Source organism: Phyllobates terribilis, unplaced genomic scaffold (genome assembly GCF_046119375.1).
Source record: "Phyllobates terribilis strain yellow unplaced genomic scaffold, ASM4611937v1 Scaffold_1__5_contigs__length_1240528914, whole genome shotgun sequence".
In the NCBI taxonomy this organism is placed as follows: Eukaryota; Metazoa; Chordata; class Amphibia; order Anura; family Dendrobatidae; genus Phyllobates; species Phyllobates terribilis.
In genome coordinates, this window is record NW_027362761.1 from 445,864,573 (window position 1) to 445,882,826 (window position 18,254).

At 41.2% G+C, this 18,254-nt stretch overlaps 1 protein-coding gene across 2 annotated transcripts in view; it reads left to right on the forward strand.

Moving 5' to 3' along the window:
• The window catches only part of CHD1 (chromodomain helicase DNA binding protein 1), a 75,325-nt gene that overhangs the window by 23,176 nt on the left and 33,895 nt on the right, over window positions 1–18,254 (forward strand). For both annotated transcript variants that reach the window (XM_073678021.1, XM_073678029.1), the window contains 7 exons: window positions 1,392–1,642; window positions 5,440–5,665; window positions 7,176–7,276; window positions 9,919–10,097; window positions 13,759–13,886; window positions 15,384–15,600; window positions 16,612–16,701. In XM_073678021.1, coding sequence (XP_073534122.1) covers window positions 1,392–1,642; window positions 5,440–5,665; window positions 7,176–7,276; window positions 9,919–10,097; window positions 13,759–13,886; window positions 15,384–15,600; window positions 16,612–16,701 — 1,192 coding nt within the window. The remainder of the gene's footprint in view (window positions 1–1,391; window positions 1,643–5,439; window positions 5,666–7,175; window positions 7,277–9,918; window positions 10,098–13,758; window positions 13,887–15,383; window positions 15,601–16,611; window positions 16,702–18,254) is intronic.

The following is an 18,254-nucleotide window of genomic DNA, read 5'->3' on the forward strand; positions in this document are numbered from 1 at the left end:
CACAAGCGCAGTTGTCGTCAGAACGAAGGGGCACAGCGCTCAGCTAACAGTTCATGGCCCTGCCATTTAGGGATTGATAGGGTCTGAACACCAAGGTGAGCCAAATAATGAAGGGGCATAGCATTCAGGTAAGCATGTTGTTCACCATTAATTCCACAGCATTTTAGAGACATAATCATTGCTGTCCCCATTGGGGCTCACAATCTAGATTCCGTATCAGTATGTCTTTGGAGTGTGGGAGGAAGCCCACACAAACATGCAAACTCCTTGCAATTGTTGACCTTGGTGGGATTTGAACCCAGGATCTCAGTGCTGCAAGGCTGCAGTGTTAACCACTGAGCCATCATGCGTTATTCTCATCACTGGCACTATGGAAATAACTGAGAGCTACTCTGTTCTCGTAATCCCTATAGAAATGAGTAGGGGCTACAGAAAGGCTGTAGCTTGACTGCTCCACTCCACCTTCAGTGGTGTGTGCATAGATGGATTGTTCCTGTCTGAGCCATGAATGGCTAATACGGGAATAATCCTTTAAAGCGCACCTGTCAGCAGGATTGTGCTCAGTAAACTACATACACTGTCAGGAGGGCGACATTACACTGATTAATATGATACCTTGGTTGATGAAATGGGATCTATCTGGTGCTGTGCTTACATATTCATCTGTATGCTGTTATGACAGCTCACTAATCGTTCACTGACCTGCCTCCTATTTTACGTAATGCATCTAGTAGTGCGGGGCTAGGTAAAATAGGAGGCAGGTCAGTGAGCTGTGATAAGAGCATACAGATGAATAAGTAAGCAGAGCACCAGATAGAGCCCCCCACAGGCTGCCCCGGAGCACAGGTATATCATTATCTCCAAACTGAAAGTACAGATTACACAAGAACCACAGGATGGATTTCATCAACCAAGGTATCATATTAATCAGTGTCATATCGCCCACCTGACAGTGTATGTAGTTTACTGAGCACAATCCTGCTGATAGGTTCGCTTTAAAGCAACAGCCTGGGAACCAGTTGACAACGATTGTATATTGATTAACTTGTGTCTGCTAGTAGGGAATCTTTCCACACGTATCTTTCTATAGTCTGGGTGTTTGGAGCGTGCACTCTTTTTTTTTTTTTTTTGTTGACGGTTCCCATCTTGGGAGATACTTCTTGTCTAGCATTCTTGTGTGCACTACCATTGTAGACAGCTAGCAGATGTCAGCTCAGCAGCCATTGTTTTCTGCGAGTTATTATCCTATTGTTGGATAATTGTGTGCAAAAAAACAAACATTTGTTACAAGCAAAATAATGAAACACACATTGATGTAATCATGTAAAATATCAGATATCCACGTTACACTATATGTTGTGATTTGTTAATCATGTCATTTTTCTTTTCAGGTCCAAAGCTAAAAATGGTAAGAAGATTAGTGCTCAGCAGAAGATGGGTGCAGATTCCTCTGACGAGGACTTTGATAAGAGAGGATCTAGGCGGCAGGCCACAGTAAATGTAAGCTACAAGGAAGATGAGGAAATGAAGACGGACTCTGATGACTTGTTGGAAGTATGTGGTGAAGACGTCCCACAACCAGAGGAAGATGAGTTTGAAACAATTGAAAGAGTAATGGACTCAAGATTTGGGCGAAAAGGAGGTAAAGTTTATGTAAAATATTCAGCTTATTTAGGGTTAATTAGCATCTTTATAGAATGCAGTATCCATGTTGTGTATTTTGGTTGAATATATTTGTCTCTGTAGATTACTCATTCTCTTTTAGCTTCTTATCGACTTGTTATTTTAGGCTGTGTGCCCACTATGCGTTTTCAAGCGTTTTGCCACGGAATTTCCGCAGCAAAAACGCTTGGTAATACTTGTCCCCTGGTCCCCAATGATAATCCGCATGTGCTGTGCACATGCTACGTAAATTTCCACTGCGGATTGTCATTGCGGAAAAATCCGCAGCATGTCCATTATTTCTGCGCATACGCGGCGTAATCGCCACCATTGACTTGCGTTGAATCGCTTAATAACCACATGAGTACATGTGCACATGCGGATATTAAGCAATTCAATGTGCGGATGGTACCTGGGTCTGGAGAAGAGGAGACTCTCCTCCAGACCCGGGTACCATAGTACCTATAGTTAAAGAATTTAAAATAAAAAAAAAAACATTATACTTGCCTTCCGATGGCCCCCTGTCTCCTCAGTGATGCGTCCTGGCTCCCCGGTGGCTCACGGTGGTGTAAAAGGACCTTCCATGACGTCATTTAGTCATGTGACAGGTCATGTGGCCGCTGACGTCGGCGGTCGCGTAACCTGTCACATGACTAAATGACTTCATGGAAGGTCCTTTTACACCACCGTGAGCCACCGGGGAGCCAGGACGCATAACTGAGGAGACGGGGGGCCATCGGAAGGTAAGTATAATTTTTTACCATTTTTATTCTTTTTTTTTTTTTTTTTAACTATTAACTTGGTCACACTATATAAATCCATGCCGGTTGCATGGATTTATATAGTGTGACCAAGTTGTCAAGCACTTTTCCAAGTGATGATAAAATCTCTTGGAAAAGCGCTTGATAACCCGCATGCAGAAATGCATGCAAAAACGCTTCACAAACGCTTATACCTGGCAGGAAAAATGCATTTAAAATCCGCATGCGTTTTTCCTGCCAGGGAGATGCAGAAAAAATCCGGAGCATTTCTGCTTCGTGGGCACTTAGTCTTAGTCCCTTCACGCCATGGCCATTTTCCCTCTTTTCCTCTTTCTTCCAAGAGCCATAACGTTTTTATTTTTCCGTCAATAGGGCTTGTTTTTTGCGGGAAAAGTTATACTTTTGAATTAGATCATTCATGTTATCATGTGATGCCCTTGAAATCAAAAAAAAAATTACAAGTTCATTTTAATTGTAAAAAAAAAAGTGAAATTTTATGTGTTTTTTTTATTTACTATGTTCATTGTATGTTAAAACTGACTTGATCATATGATTCTCCAGGTCAGGATGAGTACGCAGATACAAAACATGCACTGTTGTGTTTTCTTTTTTTTTTAAGTGGTGAAAAAAAATTCAGAAATTTGTTGTCACTTTCCGAGACCCGAAAACTCTTTCAATTTTCAGGATCTGGGGCTGGTTGGTGGTTTATTTTTTATGCCCTGAGCTGATGTTTTTATTGGTAGCATTTTGGGGTAGATACAATGTTTTGATTGACCCTTATTGTATTTTATTGCAATGTTGCGGTGGCCCAACAAGCATTCTGGCATTTTGATTTTTTTTTTATTCATTACGCTGTTTACTGATCGAATTAATTTTTTATATTTTGGTAGATCGGACTTTTACGAAAACAGTAGTACCAAATATGTGTATCTTTTTTTGTTTTATTTTTCATGGGGCAAAAGCGAGGTGATTTGAACTTTTGTGTTTTTTTTTATTTTATTTTGTACTGTATTTAATAGTCCCCTTAGGGGACTTGAAGCTGCGATCATCTGATTGCTTGTGCTATACATAGCAGTGGATTAGCACTGCTATGTATAGGGGAAATCATGATCTCTTATGAACTTTAGCTAAACGCTGGCTTTCACAGGAGAAATGCCAGGCACGGGAATCTTCAGCAGACACCCGGCTTTCATGACAACCCATCGGTGCCCTGCGATCACGTCACGGGCGCGCCGATGGACACTTGGAATGACGCACCCCACTGCCTGCGTGTGTTAAATGCCGCTACAGCTGTTGGAGGCATGTGGTGGCTGATTTAAATCAGCTGTCATGTGCCGGGAAAGATGTGGACTCTGGGTACTAGCCTCATGAAATTCAGGGAGCCAGCATATGACATACCAGCATGTCATATGTCGGTAAGGGGTTAAAGTAGCACTCCAGCAATGTTTTTATTACCTATAGATTCCTTTTTTTATCAAATGGTTCCTCTAATGCAGACTACATTTACTGTGATGCGTATTGTTTTCAGATGGGATGGCAGTTTATTACATTTACCCTGCCTCATGCTTGGGATAGATTTTTTCCTGTCAGCTCTCACAAGCAGGAGGCAGGGGAGACAGTCAAGGTGTGTCTCACTGGATACACTAATGTATTTTCACACCGCATTTACAGATATAGATCTGTAGTTTGAGTCAGAGTAGACGTAGATCTGTAACTATTGTATGGACTCACCTACTATATCACTGCTTTCTTGTATAGGGCAGAAATGTATACCTTCAGCTGCACAGAGGGATGAAAATGTTATGGTGTAATTCACAGGATACCAGAGTCTGTTAACCTGTCTATACAGAACATTTACTATAATGGTAGTCAGACTCGATCACATGACACAGCGCCCATAGTGAAAGGTTCAAAATGTAGAGATGTAACCAAGCTTGGAAGAAACTTGCACAATTAGAATATTGCTGCTGAATTCTTCTAAATGTTTCTGGAGTTCTCTGTAAAAGTTAATGGATGTATAGCTGTTATCAGTGCTGATTTATATATGCACATATTTTACTACAAGCCCAACTTATAGGAAATCTATGACGAGCTGATGTACAGCATGTTTGATGGCAAACATCTGCTCATGGGTCAGTATCACGGACCTGTATGCTGTCTCCAGGCTGCCATGCGCTGGCTTATAAAATCTTGTCTCTGCGAGGTGATGGTGTGAATAATAGACCCTGCTTCTTACAGTATTCATAATTTAATTGTGACTTGGTTAATGCTCAGACGTTTGTCCCCATTTGTTTGTCCATTGCTATATTGCATTAGGATAATGTATGTCACCATTTCTCATATATCTGCTTACCTGAATTATCCTTTCACTGTTTGATGCAATTTTATTCTGTAATTTTTGTGAGGTATCACAAACTCCAGTGCTGAGCACGTCTCCATTTCGGGACAAGCAGATAGTTGGTGCGGATTGATTTGCTAGATCTCTTCCATCAGAAAGGTGATTATTTAGTGGCCGTCTGATGAGACCTGCAAACTGTCTTACCTGCTGGCATCCACAGCTCCCCCTTTCATTAGCCAAACTGGCATCATGTCACTGTTGTGAAGTGACCCATGTGCAATATCATGCCACACAGGCTAATCAAAGGAATAGCCGCGGATGCAGGGAGATGGAAGGCGTCTCGCAGGGATCTTGTCCTAAGGCCACAGAATACTCATCTAGTCACTGGACTGGTGGGTCAGGCGAATTGATTTATACAAACTCTGCATGCAGCCCTTCAAAGTATCACCTGTGATCTATCAACCCTGTACCCCTCTGAGAGAAGACCCAGCATTGTGCAGACATGTAAATTGTCTTCTAATCTAGAAGTGTAACAATATTGTATATGTACTATGATTCGGTGCTATACTGATATTGATGATGTGGTTATGCATTGCTGCGCCTCTATTTCTTTTTTTCCTTTACAATTAAGTGCTCTGTATGCAAAATGTTAGTAATTGGATATTTCCCCATTGACAGTTACTGGTGGCACCACAACGATATATGCTATTGAAGCTGATGGTGATCCCAATGGTAATTTCGACAAGGCAAAGGAAGCTGGAGAGACACAGTATTTAATCAAATGGAAAGGTTGGTCCCACATCCATAATACTTGGGAGACCGAAGAAACGCTAAAGCAGCAGAATGTGAAAGGAATGAAGAAACTAGACAACTACAAGAAAAAGGAACAGGAAAAAAAAAGATGGTAATGGCCAAGTTCTGAAATAGTGACCTTCTAGGTTAACCTCTTCATGCCATGGCCATTTTCTGTGTTTTTGTTTTCTCCCCCCCCCTTCTTCCAAGAGCCAAAACTTTTTTATATTTCCGTCAATATGGCAGTGTAAGGGCTTGTTTTTTGCGGGACGAGTTGTACTTTTGAATTACACCATTGATTTTACCATATATCCTATTTTTTAATTTTTATTTATAGACTTGAAGCTGCAATCGTCTGTGCTACAGATATACATGGCAGTGCTGAAGCCTTGCTATCAGAAATCACCATCTCCTATGAACGAAGGTCACGGGCCGGCGTTCACAGGAGTATCGTAATGACAGGCAGACCCCTGGCTATCATGACAACCTGTCAGCGCCCCCTCCATAATGTAAAAGGGCTGCCAATGGGCTGGATTTTTGACTTGCTTCTGGCTGGCGCGTGTTAAATTCTGCTGTCGGAGAGTGACGCCAGGGATTTAACAGATTAACAGCCGCATGTGGATCTCTGATCCACCCACAGCTGTTAAAGGCACATGACAGCTGATTAAATGTACTCGCTTCTTAGACTGGCACCTTTTTTGGCAATGTTTGCTCTGTCTGCCGTTTGCTGATTGGCTGCAGCACTTACCCTTCCCCCAGACTACAGCGCCAGCATCGCTAGAAAGATGCAAATTTCTCTGATTTAAGTTTTATATTACAAATTTTCTTATTTTCACGAAGAAAAAAATGACCGATTACTATTTAAAACTTGTTTTTTTTTTTTTTAAATGCAGTCTCCAATCTAACTTTGTTTAAAAAAACTAAAACTGTGCTTTATACATCCTCCCCTGGTTCTGCGCTGTCTCCGCCACTGCTCCCGGTGTCTATTATTGTATGTATTGTAGTGATGACCTCACGCCGAGAATACTGCAGCTAGTCAGTGAGCTCAGGGGCTCTTGTCGTCTATCCGGGCAGAACTGCTGAGCTTGGCTATTAGAAGCAGCAATGTCGTCGTGATGTCGGCTATACCAGAAACTAGAGGCAGCAGAGGACTCATTGCTAGACCCAGGGAGAGTAAGAAAAGCACAATGTATTTTTAAAAACAAACTGCAGCCGGGGGAGAGGAGTTTTCTGAAGTCTTTCCTGCCATGAGCTGGAAGGAAATTTGGAGGGAACCTGTCAAGGGGATTTAGCCCTATAATGTATTAGAAGCGCTTTATCAGCCTCCTAATAGGTGAGAGAAAGGGATCACTGAACATCTTACTTATTGCTACAGTGTTTGTAAAGATTCCGGTTAATCACAGCGCAAGTTTGCTGGTGCACACAGCTGCGTGATTGACAATCCGGCATGAGCAGAAATAGGAGACGAGGGACTCTTCCTTCTCCTTCCTCCTCTCCCGTTAATCTACTTGTACGCTTAGTAAGATTATGACTTTTGGTCTTCTCACTTCGATTGCCTTTAGCAATTTTTTTTAGAGTCCTAATAAGTAGATTAAACTGTTTTGTCCTTTTACTTTTTGCAGGTTGAAAGCTGCTTCTCCAGAAGATATAGAGTATTATAACTGTCAGCAGGAACTTACTGATGACCTCCATAAACAGTATCAAATTGTGGAAAGAATCATTGGTCAGTATGGTGCCTATAGGCCTTATACAGTGCTTTTGGCATATATTTTGGTCTTATATGTATTGTGAACCAGGGGTGAAGTCATTACTGTGTGCAAATAAACACACACCGCATGCGGTGTTCTTGTTTTAACGGTAGTCTTCGTCAAATGCAGGGCTTCGGAGTCGTGGAGTCGGTATAAAATGGACCGACTCCTAAAATATATAATAAATTGGGTTCAGTGGTACAATGCATAATGTGCTCTAAATTTTTCCATAAGAATTTGGGAAAGTTCTGAAATGTCCTATAAATGTCAGTTCTGTTCCTGATCTAAGGATCTCGGCTTTTAGTTGAGATGAATCTGTGCTGCACTTTATGTACATGCTCAGTAGTGAGGCAGGGCTGTGGAGTCGGTGTCATGGAAATTGAGGAGTCGGAGGTTTGGCTTACCAACTCCACAGCCCTGGTCAGATGTATTCAACTGTATAGGTATAAAGTTATATATGTCTATGGCATACAGAGGTGTCCAGGAATTGATAGCCTAACCTTGAGTGCATTTATCTCTATTGCCCTATACTTGAGGCTTGCTGACCTGTGCACTCTTCAGGGGGCCTGTACCTACGTCATGCTACCTGTATTGGGCAGCAGTAAGGTGATTACCATTTCACTTACATGAAAGTTGGGATACAGTGGTGACCAAAAGTTTAGCATTTTTTTTTTAAAGTGTGATTACTTCTGTCTGGTTATTTTGATGCCATTTTCCTGGTGATTTTAGTGAACAAGATGCAAATGGTTGTCAGCTATAAGGACGAAAATTGTGTTTGCATTGTTTCATACCTTTATGTGTTTTCAACATTTGCTGGGCCAAATGTTTTGCATATTTTGTCATGCGTAGTCAAATTTTGCCTAAATTTTATATCATTTTTTATGTTTTTTTATTTATTATGTTTTTAGGTTAAAACATGACAAAGACAAAACCAAATGTGTCACCAGATGTCAGGAAGCTTATTATTTTGAGAGTGAAGTCAGGCAAAAGCCAAAACGAGGTAGCAATGAAATCCAACTGTTCTCAGAGTGAAGTGTCACGTATATTAAAGAAAGAAAAAGATGATTATGGAAAAGCTGACAAACCTAGAAGTGGATGACCACCGAAAACTTCCTCCAGAGTTGATCACATTATTAAGAAAGTCAGTATCTGATGTCCATAAAAGTGCTGTACAGATTTAACACAAAATGAACGGAGAATATGGGGTCAAACTGAGTCGCCAAATTGTGGTGCGATGGCTAAGAGCAGTAGGGTTGAATGCACGATTTCCAGACAAGAAGCCTTTCATCTCTGCAAAGAACTGGAAGGTCCGACTTGAGTTTGCCTAAGAACACAGCCAATGGAAAGAGACAGATTGGTCTAAGGAGTTGTGGTCTGATGAATCCAAGTTCAGTCTGTTTGGTAGTGATGGCAGCACTATATATACCTCCCAATTGGAAAACGTAATGATGTAAGATACCAAAAACCTACAGTGAAATATGGTGGCAATGTCATGATTTGGGGCTGCTTTTCTGCATCTGCCATTGGCCCTCTGCATAGAATTGATGGAAATATAAATGCTACCATTTTCAAGGATATACTGGAGAATTTAATGCTGCCACATGGTAAAACCAAAGTAGGATGGAGATTCCAGCAAGACAATGATCCTAAGCACACATCCAATTTAGTCAAAATTTGTTTCGCAAAGAAAAATGTTCGCTTGTTGCAGTGGCCAAGCCAATCACCTGATTTACACCCTATAGAGCACCTTTGGGGTGAGTTAGGGTGACAAGTTGGGGCCCGTACCCATAGCAATAAAGATGAATTGTTTGCAGATTTGCAAATGTAATACAGCAAGATCCCTCAAGATGTCTTGAATACCCGTGTGGCTTCAATGCCCCTTCGGTGTGGTGCAGTAATTAAAGGTTATGGTACAAAATACTAAGTTATGGCATTGTAACCAATGAATTACTCTCTATGTTGTGATCAATAAACAGTATATGCAAAACTTTTGGCAGTCAGTTTTCTTTAATTAAAAGACCATACCTATATTCAAAAGCATTTTGGTTAAAGTTAAGGTCTTGCATGATGACAACTTCATGCACTTTCAATTCATCACCAGGGAAATGGCAACACAACAACCAGACAGAGGTAATCACACTTTAAAAAAAAAAAGCAAAACTTTTGATCTCCACTGTATGTTCACATTCGTATTCAAAGCTCTGTTTGCAACTTAATTCGTAACTCCCATCAGATTTGATGGCAAGGAAAGCATATAACATGCATAACTTTTTCTGTCATATGGGAAACTACAATGCTTTCCGTGAAAAGTCCTTCAGACAAAAATACTGCCACCATCGCAGGTGCGAACTGAGCCATAAGCTTGCTAACTAATAGGTAGGATTGTCTGTCTTCTGTATCACTTTCTCTAGCAAATGTTGGTAAATGGTTTAAATGTCATTTTAGAGCTTAATTTTTCCTCATTTTAAAGTGCTGTGGAATATGTTGAAGTGCTATAAAGTGTAGTAAAAGTATATTTAACCCTTCCTTTTGTGAGCATCAGTAATCATTGCTTTCATTGTTCTTCAATAAAATGTCTAGATGTTTTGAGCTCACGGTATATTTATTTTTCTTCCAGCTCATTCCAATCAGAAATCCGCGGCAGGATACCCAGATTATTTTTGCAAGTGGCAGGGGCTTCCATATTCAGAGTGCAGTTGGGAAGATGGTGCGCTTATTGCGAAAAAATTTCAGGCACACATCGATGAATACTTCAGTAGAAATCAGTCCAAAACCATTCCTTTTAAGGAATGCAAGGTAAGAGTTAATAGATGCAGAGGAGGTAATTGATCATTCTTTTACACCAGAAAACTGTTTTTATGCCAGGGTTGTCACTTCTCAAAAAGTGGCTGGGACTAACTGGAAGGGCAGAGCCAATCGCAGCCTGGCTAACTCGCAATAATATATTCTCTGCCACGCGTTCACCCCGCCTCGCAGACTTGCATTCGCTCAATGTTTTCAATGTTACAGGGCTTGTTTAGTCTATAATAGTTTGTCTGAGAATAAATAGCCATAAGCTGCTTTCTTCCAAAGACAGTGCCACCCCTGTGCACAGGTTGTATGTGGTATTGCAGCCCTGCCTCGTTCACATCAAAGGAGCCGAGCTGCAATACCAGACAGTACAAATAAAAATTAGCTGCTCTGCTTTTAGATGAAACCAGCCATGATTTAATCATTCTGTACAACTCTTAACACTAGAACTACTGATGGAGTCATTTTGACTCCTTTTGTTTTTTATTTCTCTTCTGTGACTACATTTTTCAGAATTCCGGCTTGAAACTCTGTGACTTTTCCTCAAATATGATGTGAAAAAAGATTTTGTGAGAATAAATAATTTTGGTGAAAAATTTGCGCGTTTTTTTCAAAATTTACCAAGAACTACTGAAGGGAGTCATTTTGACTCCCTACTATATTTTGAGGTCCTTTTGTCACTAAATGTTGCTATAAAGTTTTGTGCATAATTTTTTCACTCTGTCTTATTTACCCTGATGTTCATATAGATGTAGTTCAATTTACATGTCAACTTTTCACATTTTCCTTGTGTTTTACCTGCTTGTATTACTGTGTAATGCTGAACAAACTCTATCTGATGAGGAGCTAGATGCATTCATTGCGATATTCTATGCTCGTGGAATATCTGGCACGAACCGTCACTCGATTAGCAGTATTTGGTGTAATGACTGGGGAATACCGTTTTGCAAAGCGACAATGTCTAGGGACCGCTTTTTTGAAATTATGAGGTTTCTCAGATTTGATGAGAAATCTACTCGATCGGAGAGACTGCAAACGGACAAGTTTGCTCTATTTTCTACTGTGTGGGACAGGTTTATTGAAAATTGTATTGCGTGTTACAAACCTGGCCCATACATAATGGTGGATGAGCAACTTTTCCCAAGCAAAACTAGGTGTCCATTCACGCAGTACATGCCTTCCAAACCAGATAAATATGGCCACAAATATTGGCTAGCTGTTGATAAGAGGAGCAAATATCTGGCAAATGGCTTCCCTTATCTAGGCAAAGATGACACACGCCGTGCTGAGGACCGTTTAGCTGACCATGTGGTAATGAAGTTATTGGACCCGTTTTTGAAAAAAGGTCGCAATGTTACAACCGATAATTATTTTACTTCAGTAAAATTAGCTAAACAGCTAAAAAGCAAAGGAACAACCATCGTGGGAACACTGAACAAGATAAGGCGAGAAGTGCCTAAAGAAATAAAATCCATGAAAGAGGAATTGTACAACACTAAAGTGTTTAGAAATGAAGACAATTTTACACTTACAGTATATCAAGGAAAGCCCAACAAAAATGTTGTCATTTTGAGTTCCGTCCATCCAGATGTTGTTGTTGCGTCTGATTCCGCTAAAAAAACTCCAGAAACGGTAAAGTTTTACAATGAAACAAAATATGGAGTAGATGTAGTGGATCAGATGGCACGAAAATATACCACACGAACATGCACAAGGAGATGGCCTGTTCATGCATTTGAAAATGCCTTAGACTTTGCGGGTATAAATGCATGGATAATATTCAAGGAGATTACCCACCAAAAAATGTCACGCAAGGCATTTTTGCAAACGCTTGTGAGAGAGTTGAGTGGTCCTTATGTCACAGATAGGGAAAAGGGTTCCACGTCCCAAGTTTCTACATGCTCAGAAGTGATGGTTTAAACAAAATTTTGCCAGATCAAAGAAAAGTGCAAGAAAAATAGATCTGTCGGAAATTGTAAGACTTGTGGTAAGTCTTTGTGTGGGCAATGTACTGCCATAAATCAAAGGCAATGCCTAAAATGCGAAACACCAAATGTTTAGAAGGTGAATTCTGCGCCATATTTTCATTTTTATGCTCCTCCACCTACATTTTCTCTGCTTTTTGTTCTTCAGTTGTTGTTTATATGTGTGCACTTGAATAAAAAAAAATGTTTGAAAAACGTCTATTATAATTATTGTTATTTTCTGTAGAAAAATAAGAAAAGCAGAAAAAAAACAATCAAAAGCATTACTGTTGGATCTCACAATAATAATACATTACAAAAAATATAATTATTAATAAATAACCACAAATGAAACTCTAAAAATAAACGAAAACAAGCAAGGAGTCAAAATGACTCCTTTCAGTAGTTCTAGGCGGGGTCACGAGTCCAGTAGTCCTAGTGTTAAGAAAGGAACAAGACTTTGATAACTTTGTCCATTGCAGAAATATCTGAGAGGAAGATTCTTGTTAAACCAGGCTGCCTCCAAGTGGGATGGCTGTTTTTTTGAAAGCCGATCATGCATATCAGCTTGGTTTTATCCATAGGGCTACAAATCAGTAGTACCATTAACTCACTAGACTAAACCAGCGCAGGTCTGCTTTAATTTCCTGACAAAGAGAAATGGAGAATTGGGCTGACCTGAAGTGATCGACCCATGTGGCTGATCAATGTCATACACTTGTAGGTTAGAAAAACTCCAACATGACAGATCACATTTTTAGCAGACAGTACTGTCTACACCAGCCTTCACTAATGGTGGTTTGCAAATAATCGGCCATTGTACCTCCTTAAATATGCTTAGACAACCTTTATTTCTTGCTCCAAAGTATGGAAAGTATTCCCTTTTTTTTTTTTTTAATGTTTTTTTTTCCATCTATCAGTATTTTTAACATCATAAAGGTTTTTCCCCATGAGGACAACGCCTGCTTATATGTATTACTAGAGCATATTTCTGTCATACAGTGAGTTTCCTCAACTCTGGCACGTTCACCTTTCTGACTGGCTGTACTTTTCTCCCTCAAAATTGGGCAACAATCTCCAGGAGTTGCATGCAATGAGAAATTTTCAGATGAGCAGATTCTTGTCTAATTGATTTTCACTTTTTTTTTTTTTATTCCATTAAATGGGTTGCCCCCTTTCAGAAAAGATTCCGGCCCCAGCTGCAGTTTGTTAAAAAATATCAAGCCACATTGTACTCTTTTTCTCCTGGTCCACCAATGAGTGTCTGCTCCTCCTGGTGTCTAACATTGGCTGCGGCACTGATGTCATGTTGACAGTGCAGCAACCAATCAGTGAACTCAGCAGCACTGCCAGTGTAGATGGATCGCTCACTGATTGGCTGCCGGGCTGTTGATTTGACGTCGCAGCTCAACTGAGGACTCGGAGAAAGCAATAAAAGCGCGGTTTATTTTTTTAACTAACCACAGCCGATGTGGAACATTATTTGAAAGGGAACAACCCCTTTAACTTTGCACAGGCATACAATGTAAAACCTCTGCACAGGTGGGAATTACAAAGTGGGAAGTATATATTCCAAATATATTATGCACCATATTTCTCTTCCATTTTTAGACATCAGTAGTATTAGTATCTATGTAATTACACTGGTCACCATATGTTAATGTGCGCTACATTGTATGAAACAGGTGTAATATTTGTCATAGGTTTTAAAACTGAGGCCGAGGTTCGTGGCTCTGAAGAAGCAGCCACCCTACATTGGAAGGACTGATACACTGGAGCTAAGGGACTATCAGTTAAATGGCCTAAACTGGCTGGCACACTCATGGTGCAAGTAAGTGCTGCTTTATTCTTTGCTAGTTGTTTACATTTATTTCTTGGATGCAAATTATATTACCACTACTTTAAAGGGATTGTGCCATGAAAGTCGCTTATTAGCTAATCACAGGCTAGGTGACAAACCTGTAATCAGCAGGGACCAGTGGCCTACTGCGAATAGCAGCACCCTTGTAAGTTGGGAAGCACACTGCTGAACGACCCTGTACTCCCCCTTCCTGTGTCACAACATGAAGGGCATCTGCAACCTCAGAATACAGATATAGTTGAAGCCGATGGTGGAACAGGTAGAAGTTTGCTCTCTGCTCCACTATTCAGCCACGCATCTAAGTCTTTATTCAGCAGGTACGGTGATGTCACAAGATTGCGCTTGTTGCACATACAGGAGCAAAGCTAGGTAGATGAATAGGTTTTTTTTTCTTCATTTTAGTAATTGTGGTCAGGGCTGTGGAGTCGGTAAGCCAAACCTCAGACTCCTCAATTTCCCAGACTCCACAACTGCAACTCCACAGCCCTGCCTCACTACTGAGCATGTACATAAAGTGCAGCACAGATTCATCTCAACTAAAAGCCGAGATCCTTAGATCAGGAACAGAACAGACATTTATAGGACATTTCAGAACTTTCCCAAATTCTTATGAAAACATTTACAGCACATCTTGCATTGTACTAATGAGCCCAATTTATTGTATATTTTAGGAGTCGGCCCATTTTATACCGACTCTCAACTCCATCAAAACGAACACAGACTCCACGATTCCGACTCCACAGCCCTGATTGTGGTGCCATCATGCTGTCGATAGGGGGAGGAGGCGCGTATATTGTGTGTGGGTTAATGTACTGTGGCGTTATACTGTGTGGGGTGCATCATAGTGTGTGTGTGGTAGAACTATGCGAACATCATACTATGCGCACTTTGGGGGCATTATACTGTATTGAGTGGAACTATGGGGGTATGATTCTGTGCATGGGGACCATTTTGGGAAGTATCACATTCCTTTCATGGCCTCTAGAGTATCGTAGTGGGTGAGAACACTAAAGTGCTTCAATAGGGGAAAAATTGCTGCGCAAGTGCTTCAATACATGTCCCTTCCCAGGGGAGATTGGGAGGTGTGCCTTTCTGGGACTACACCACCTATGCTATGCAGAATGACACCACTAAAAATATATAAAACATACTTTTTTGGGTGGGGGAGGAGGGAACTCTTTTGGGGGAACCACGGTGTAAAGGGAAACAATTAGGACTTTTGCTTTGGGGTCTCATGATTTCTATGTACACTCCTGGAGGGCAACTGACTGTTGTCCCCCTTCTCACCCTTGTGGATATGTGATAAATGTCCCTTGTTTTGATGCCTCCGGCCTCACTTTTCTGCTGGATGTCATTTTGCTTTTTGCTATATGTTAGCTCACATTAACCTCTAAAATGTACTGTAACTGCAACTGTGCTTCTGCCGGGCTGCAGAAATAATTGAAATTGTGCATTTTTTTTCTACAGAGGAAACAGTTGCATCTTGGCAGATGAAATGGGATTAGGAAAAACCATTCAGACCATTTCTTTCTTAAATTATTTGTTCCATGAACATCAGCTTTATGGGCCATTTTTGATTGTGGTTCCCCTTTCTACTTTAACCTCCTGGCAAAGAGAAATCCAGAATTGGGCGCCCTTAATGAACGCTGTGGTGTACTTGGGGGACATTAATAGTAGAAATGTGGTAAGTTGAAGTTATATTGGTATTCTTTTTATTTATGTCCAAGATTTCTCACAAGGAAAATTAATTGTGCATTAACGTGTACAGCTTTTGCTTAATTTTTAGATTGTTTCCAGAGCCAATCTATTGGAAAAAGTGTTAATGAAGCCTGTAGTACCAGGCATAGAGAAAGGAAAAGGGACCCTTTTTCCTAATTCTGGGCAACCCTTTAAAGGGGTCATTACTGGATCTCAAAATTGATCACCTATCCGTAGCATAAAAAAATCAGTGTTAGGCTGTGTGCCCACGTAGCGTTTTTCAAGCGTTTTTGATGCGGAATTTCCGCAGCGGAAACACTTGTAAAACGCTTGGTAACCCGCACCCCATGGTCCCCAATGGGATTCCGCAAGTTCTATGCACATGTTGCGGATTTTTCCGCAGCGTTTATGCCGCGTTCAAAAATCCGCAGCATGTCATTTAATTTTGCGTTTCCGCAAGCGGAATTGCCTTAGTCCAATGCATAAAAAACGCAAGGCAATTCCGCATGTGGAAAACGCGTGATAAATGCGCGATAAACGCGTGCGGAATTCCGCATGCGTTTTTCCGGGAGAGGACTTGCATTTATGCAGCAGAAATTTTCTGCTTCATAAATGCAACGTGGGCACATAGCCTTAGATTTGCACGCTCTTCTTCTGCGTCCCCACTGATCAGCTGGTCAAAAAGGGGCTTCAGTGGGACTATGCTGCACAACCGCCTCTATTAAGTAGTCGGGCGTCAATATAGCAAATTGACATTGATTAGCATCACAACCCCTTTAGACAGCTAATGAGCGGGGGGTTGCCGAGTGCCTGAACCACCCCCCACCTATCAACACTTGTTTAATTTATCGGTACAGCTCAGCGGGGTTTTGCAGCGTTTAGTTTATTTTATGATCTGTACAGTAGATGCGCAATATACCAGTGGGCAAACCCCTATAAGATTGTCTGTCTCTTCTGCTCTGGTTCATGTTGCCTAAACCAGATTTCTTTGTTTCAGATCCGGACACATGAGTGGATGCACCTACAAACAAAGCGATTGAAGTTCAATGTTGTATTAACCACATATGAAATTTTACTTAAGGACAAAGTAAGTGTAACATTCTAGCAAAAGCTTTACCCCCTTTTTTAGCATGTGGCATAACCAGTGATCTAAGTGTTAAGGCATGCATCTGAAAATTGCCGAGGATATTCTTGCATTGTTTTACTCTCTCCAGATGAAGCAGATTATGTGATTATTATTTTATTAGGGTAAAAATGTAGGGATTGTTACCATGTACAGTAGTCAGTATTGTGTGAATCAGATGGCTGAGCCATTTTAACCTATATACAATATGGTAACAATATTTGTTCCAGTATTGGAGCCATTTTATTTATTTTGAAAGAAAAGCTGTGACTTTTTATTGGCGTATTAGTTAGCATATCATCGCCATAATAGATGATTGGCCTTTGATGTTATCTTGTTGGCTGCCAGGAGACTACATGCCCAGATATACAGTGCCTACAAGTAGTTTTCAACCCCCTGCAGATTTAGCTGGTTGACACATGCGGAATTAACTTGGCATTGTGACATTTGTACTGTAGATCAGCCTGGAAGTGGGAAATGCACTGCAGCAAATTTTGTTTTTGTTTTTTTTTAAAACGTTAAAAGTTAATTCAGCGTGTCATTTATTATTCAACCCCTCAAACCACAAGAATTCTGTTTGGTCCCCCTAAAGTATTAAGAAGTAGTTCAGGCACCAAGACTAATGAGCTTCACATGTGTGGATTAAAGATCTCTTTTGCCAGCCTTTTCTGACTATTTAAGACCCTCCCCAAACTTGTGAACAGCACTCAGACATGGTCAACATGGGAAAGACAAAGGAGCATTCCAAGGCTTTCAGAGACAAGATCGTGGAGGGTCACAAGGCTGGCAAGGGGTACAAAACCCTTTCCAAGGAGTTGGGCCTACCTGTCTCCACTGTTGGGAGCATCATCCGTAAGTGGAAGGCTTATGGAACTACTGTTAGCCTTCCACGGCCTGGACAGCCTTTGAAAGTGTCCTCCCGTGCCGAGGCCAGGCTTGTCCGAAGAGTCAAGGCTAACCCAAGGACAACAAGGAAGGAGCTCCGGGAAGATCTCATGGCAGTGGGGACATTGGTTTCAGTCAATACCATAAGTAACGTACTCCACCGCAATGGTCTCCGCTCCAGACGAGCCTGTATGGTACCTTTACTTTCAAAGCGTCATGTCAAGGCTCGTCTACAGTTTGCTCATGATCACTTGGAGGACTCTGAGACAGACTGGTTCAAGGTTCTATGGTCTGATGAGACCAAGATCGAGATCTTTGGTGCCAACCACACACGTGACGTTTGGAGACTGGATGGCACTGCATACGACCCCAAGAATACCATCCCTACAGTCAAGCATGGTGGTGGCAGCATCATGCTGTGGGGCTGTTTCTCAGCCAAGGGGCCTGGCCATCTGGTCCGCATCCATGGGAAGATGGATAGCACGGCCTACCTGGAGATTTTGGCCAAGAACCTCCGCTCCTCCATCAAGGATCTTAAGATGGGTCGTAATTTCATCTTCCAACAAGACAACGACCCAATGCACACAGCCAAGAAAACCAAGGCCTGGTTCAAGAGGGAAAAAGTCAAGGTG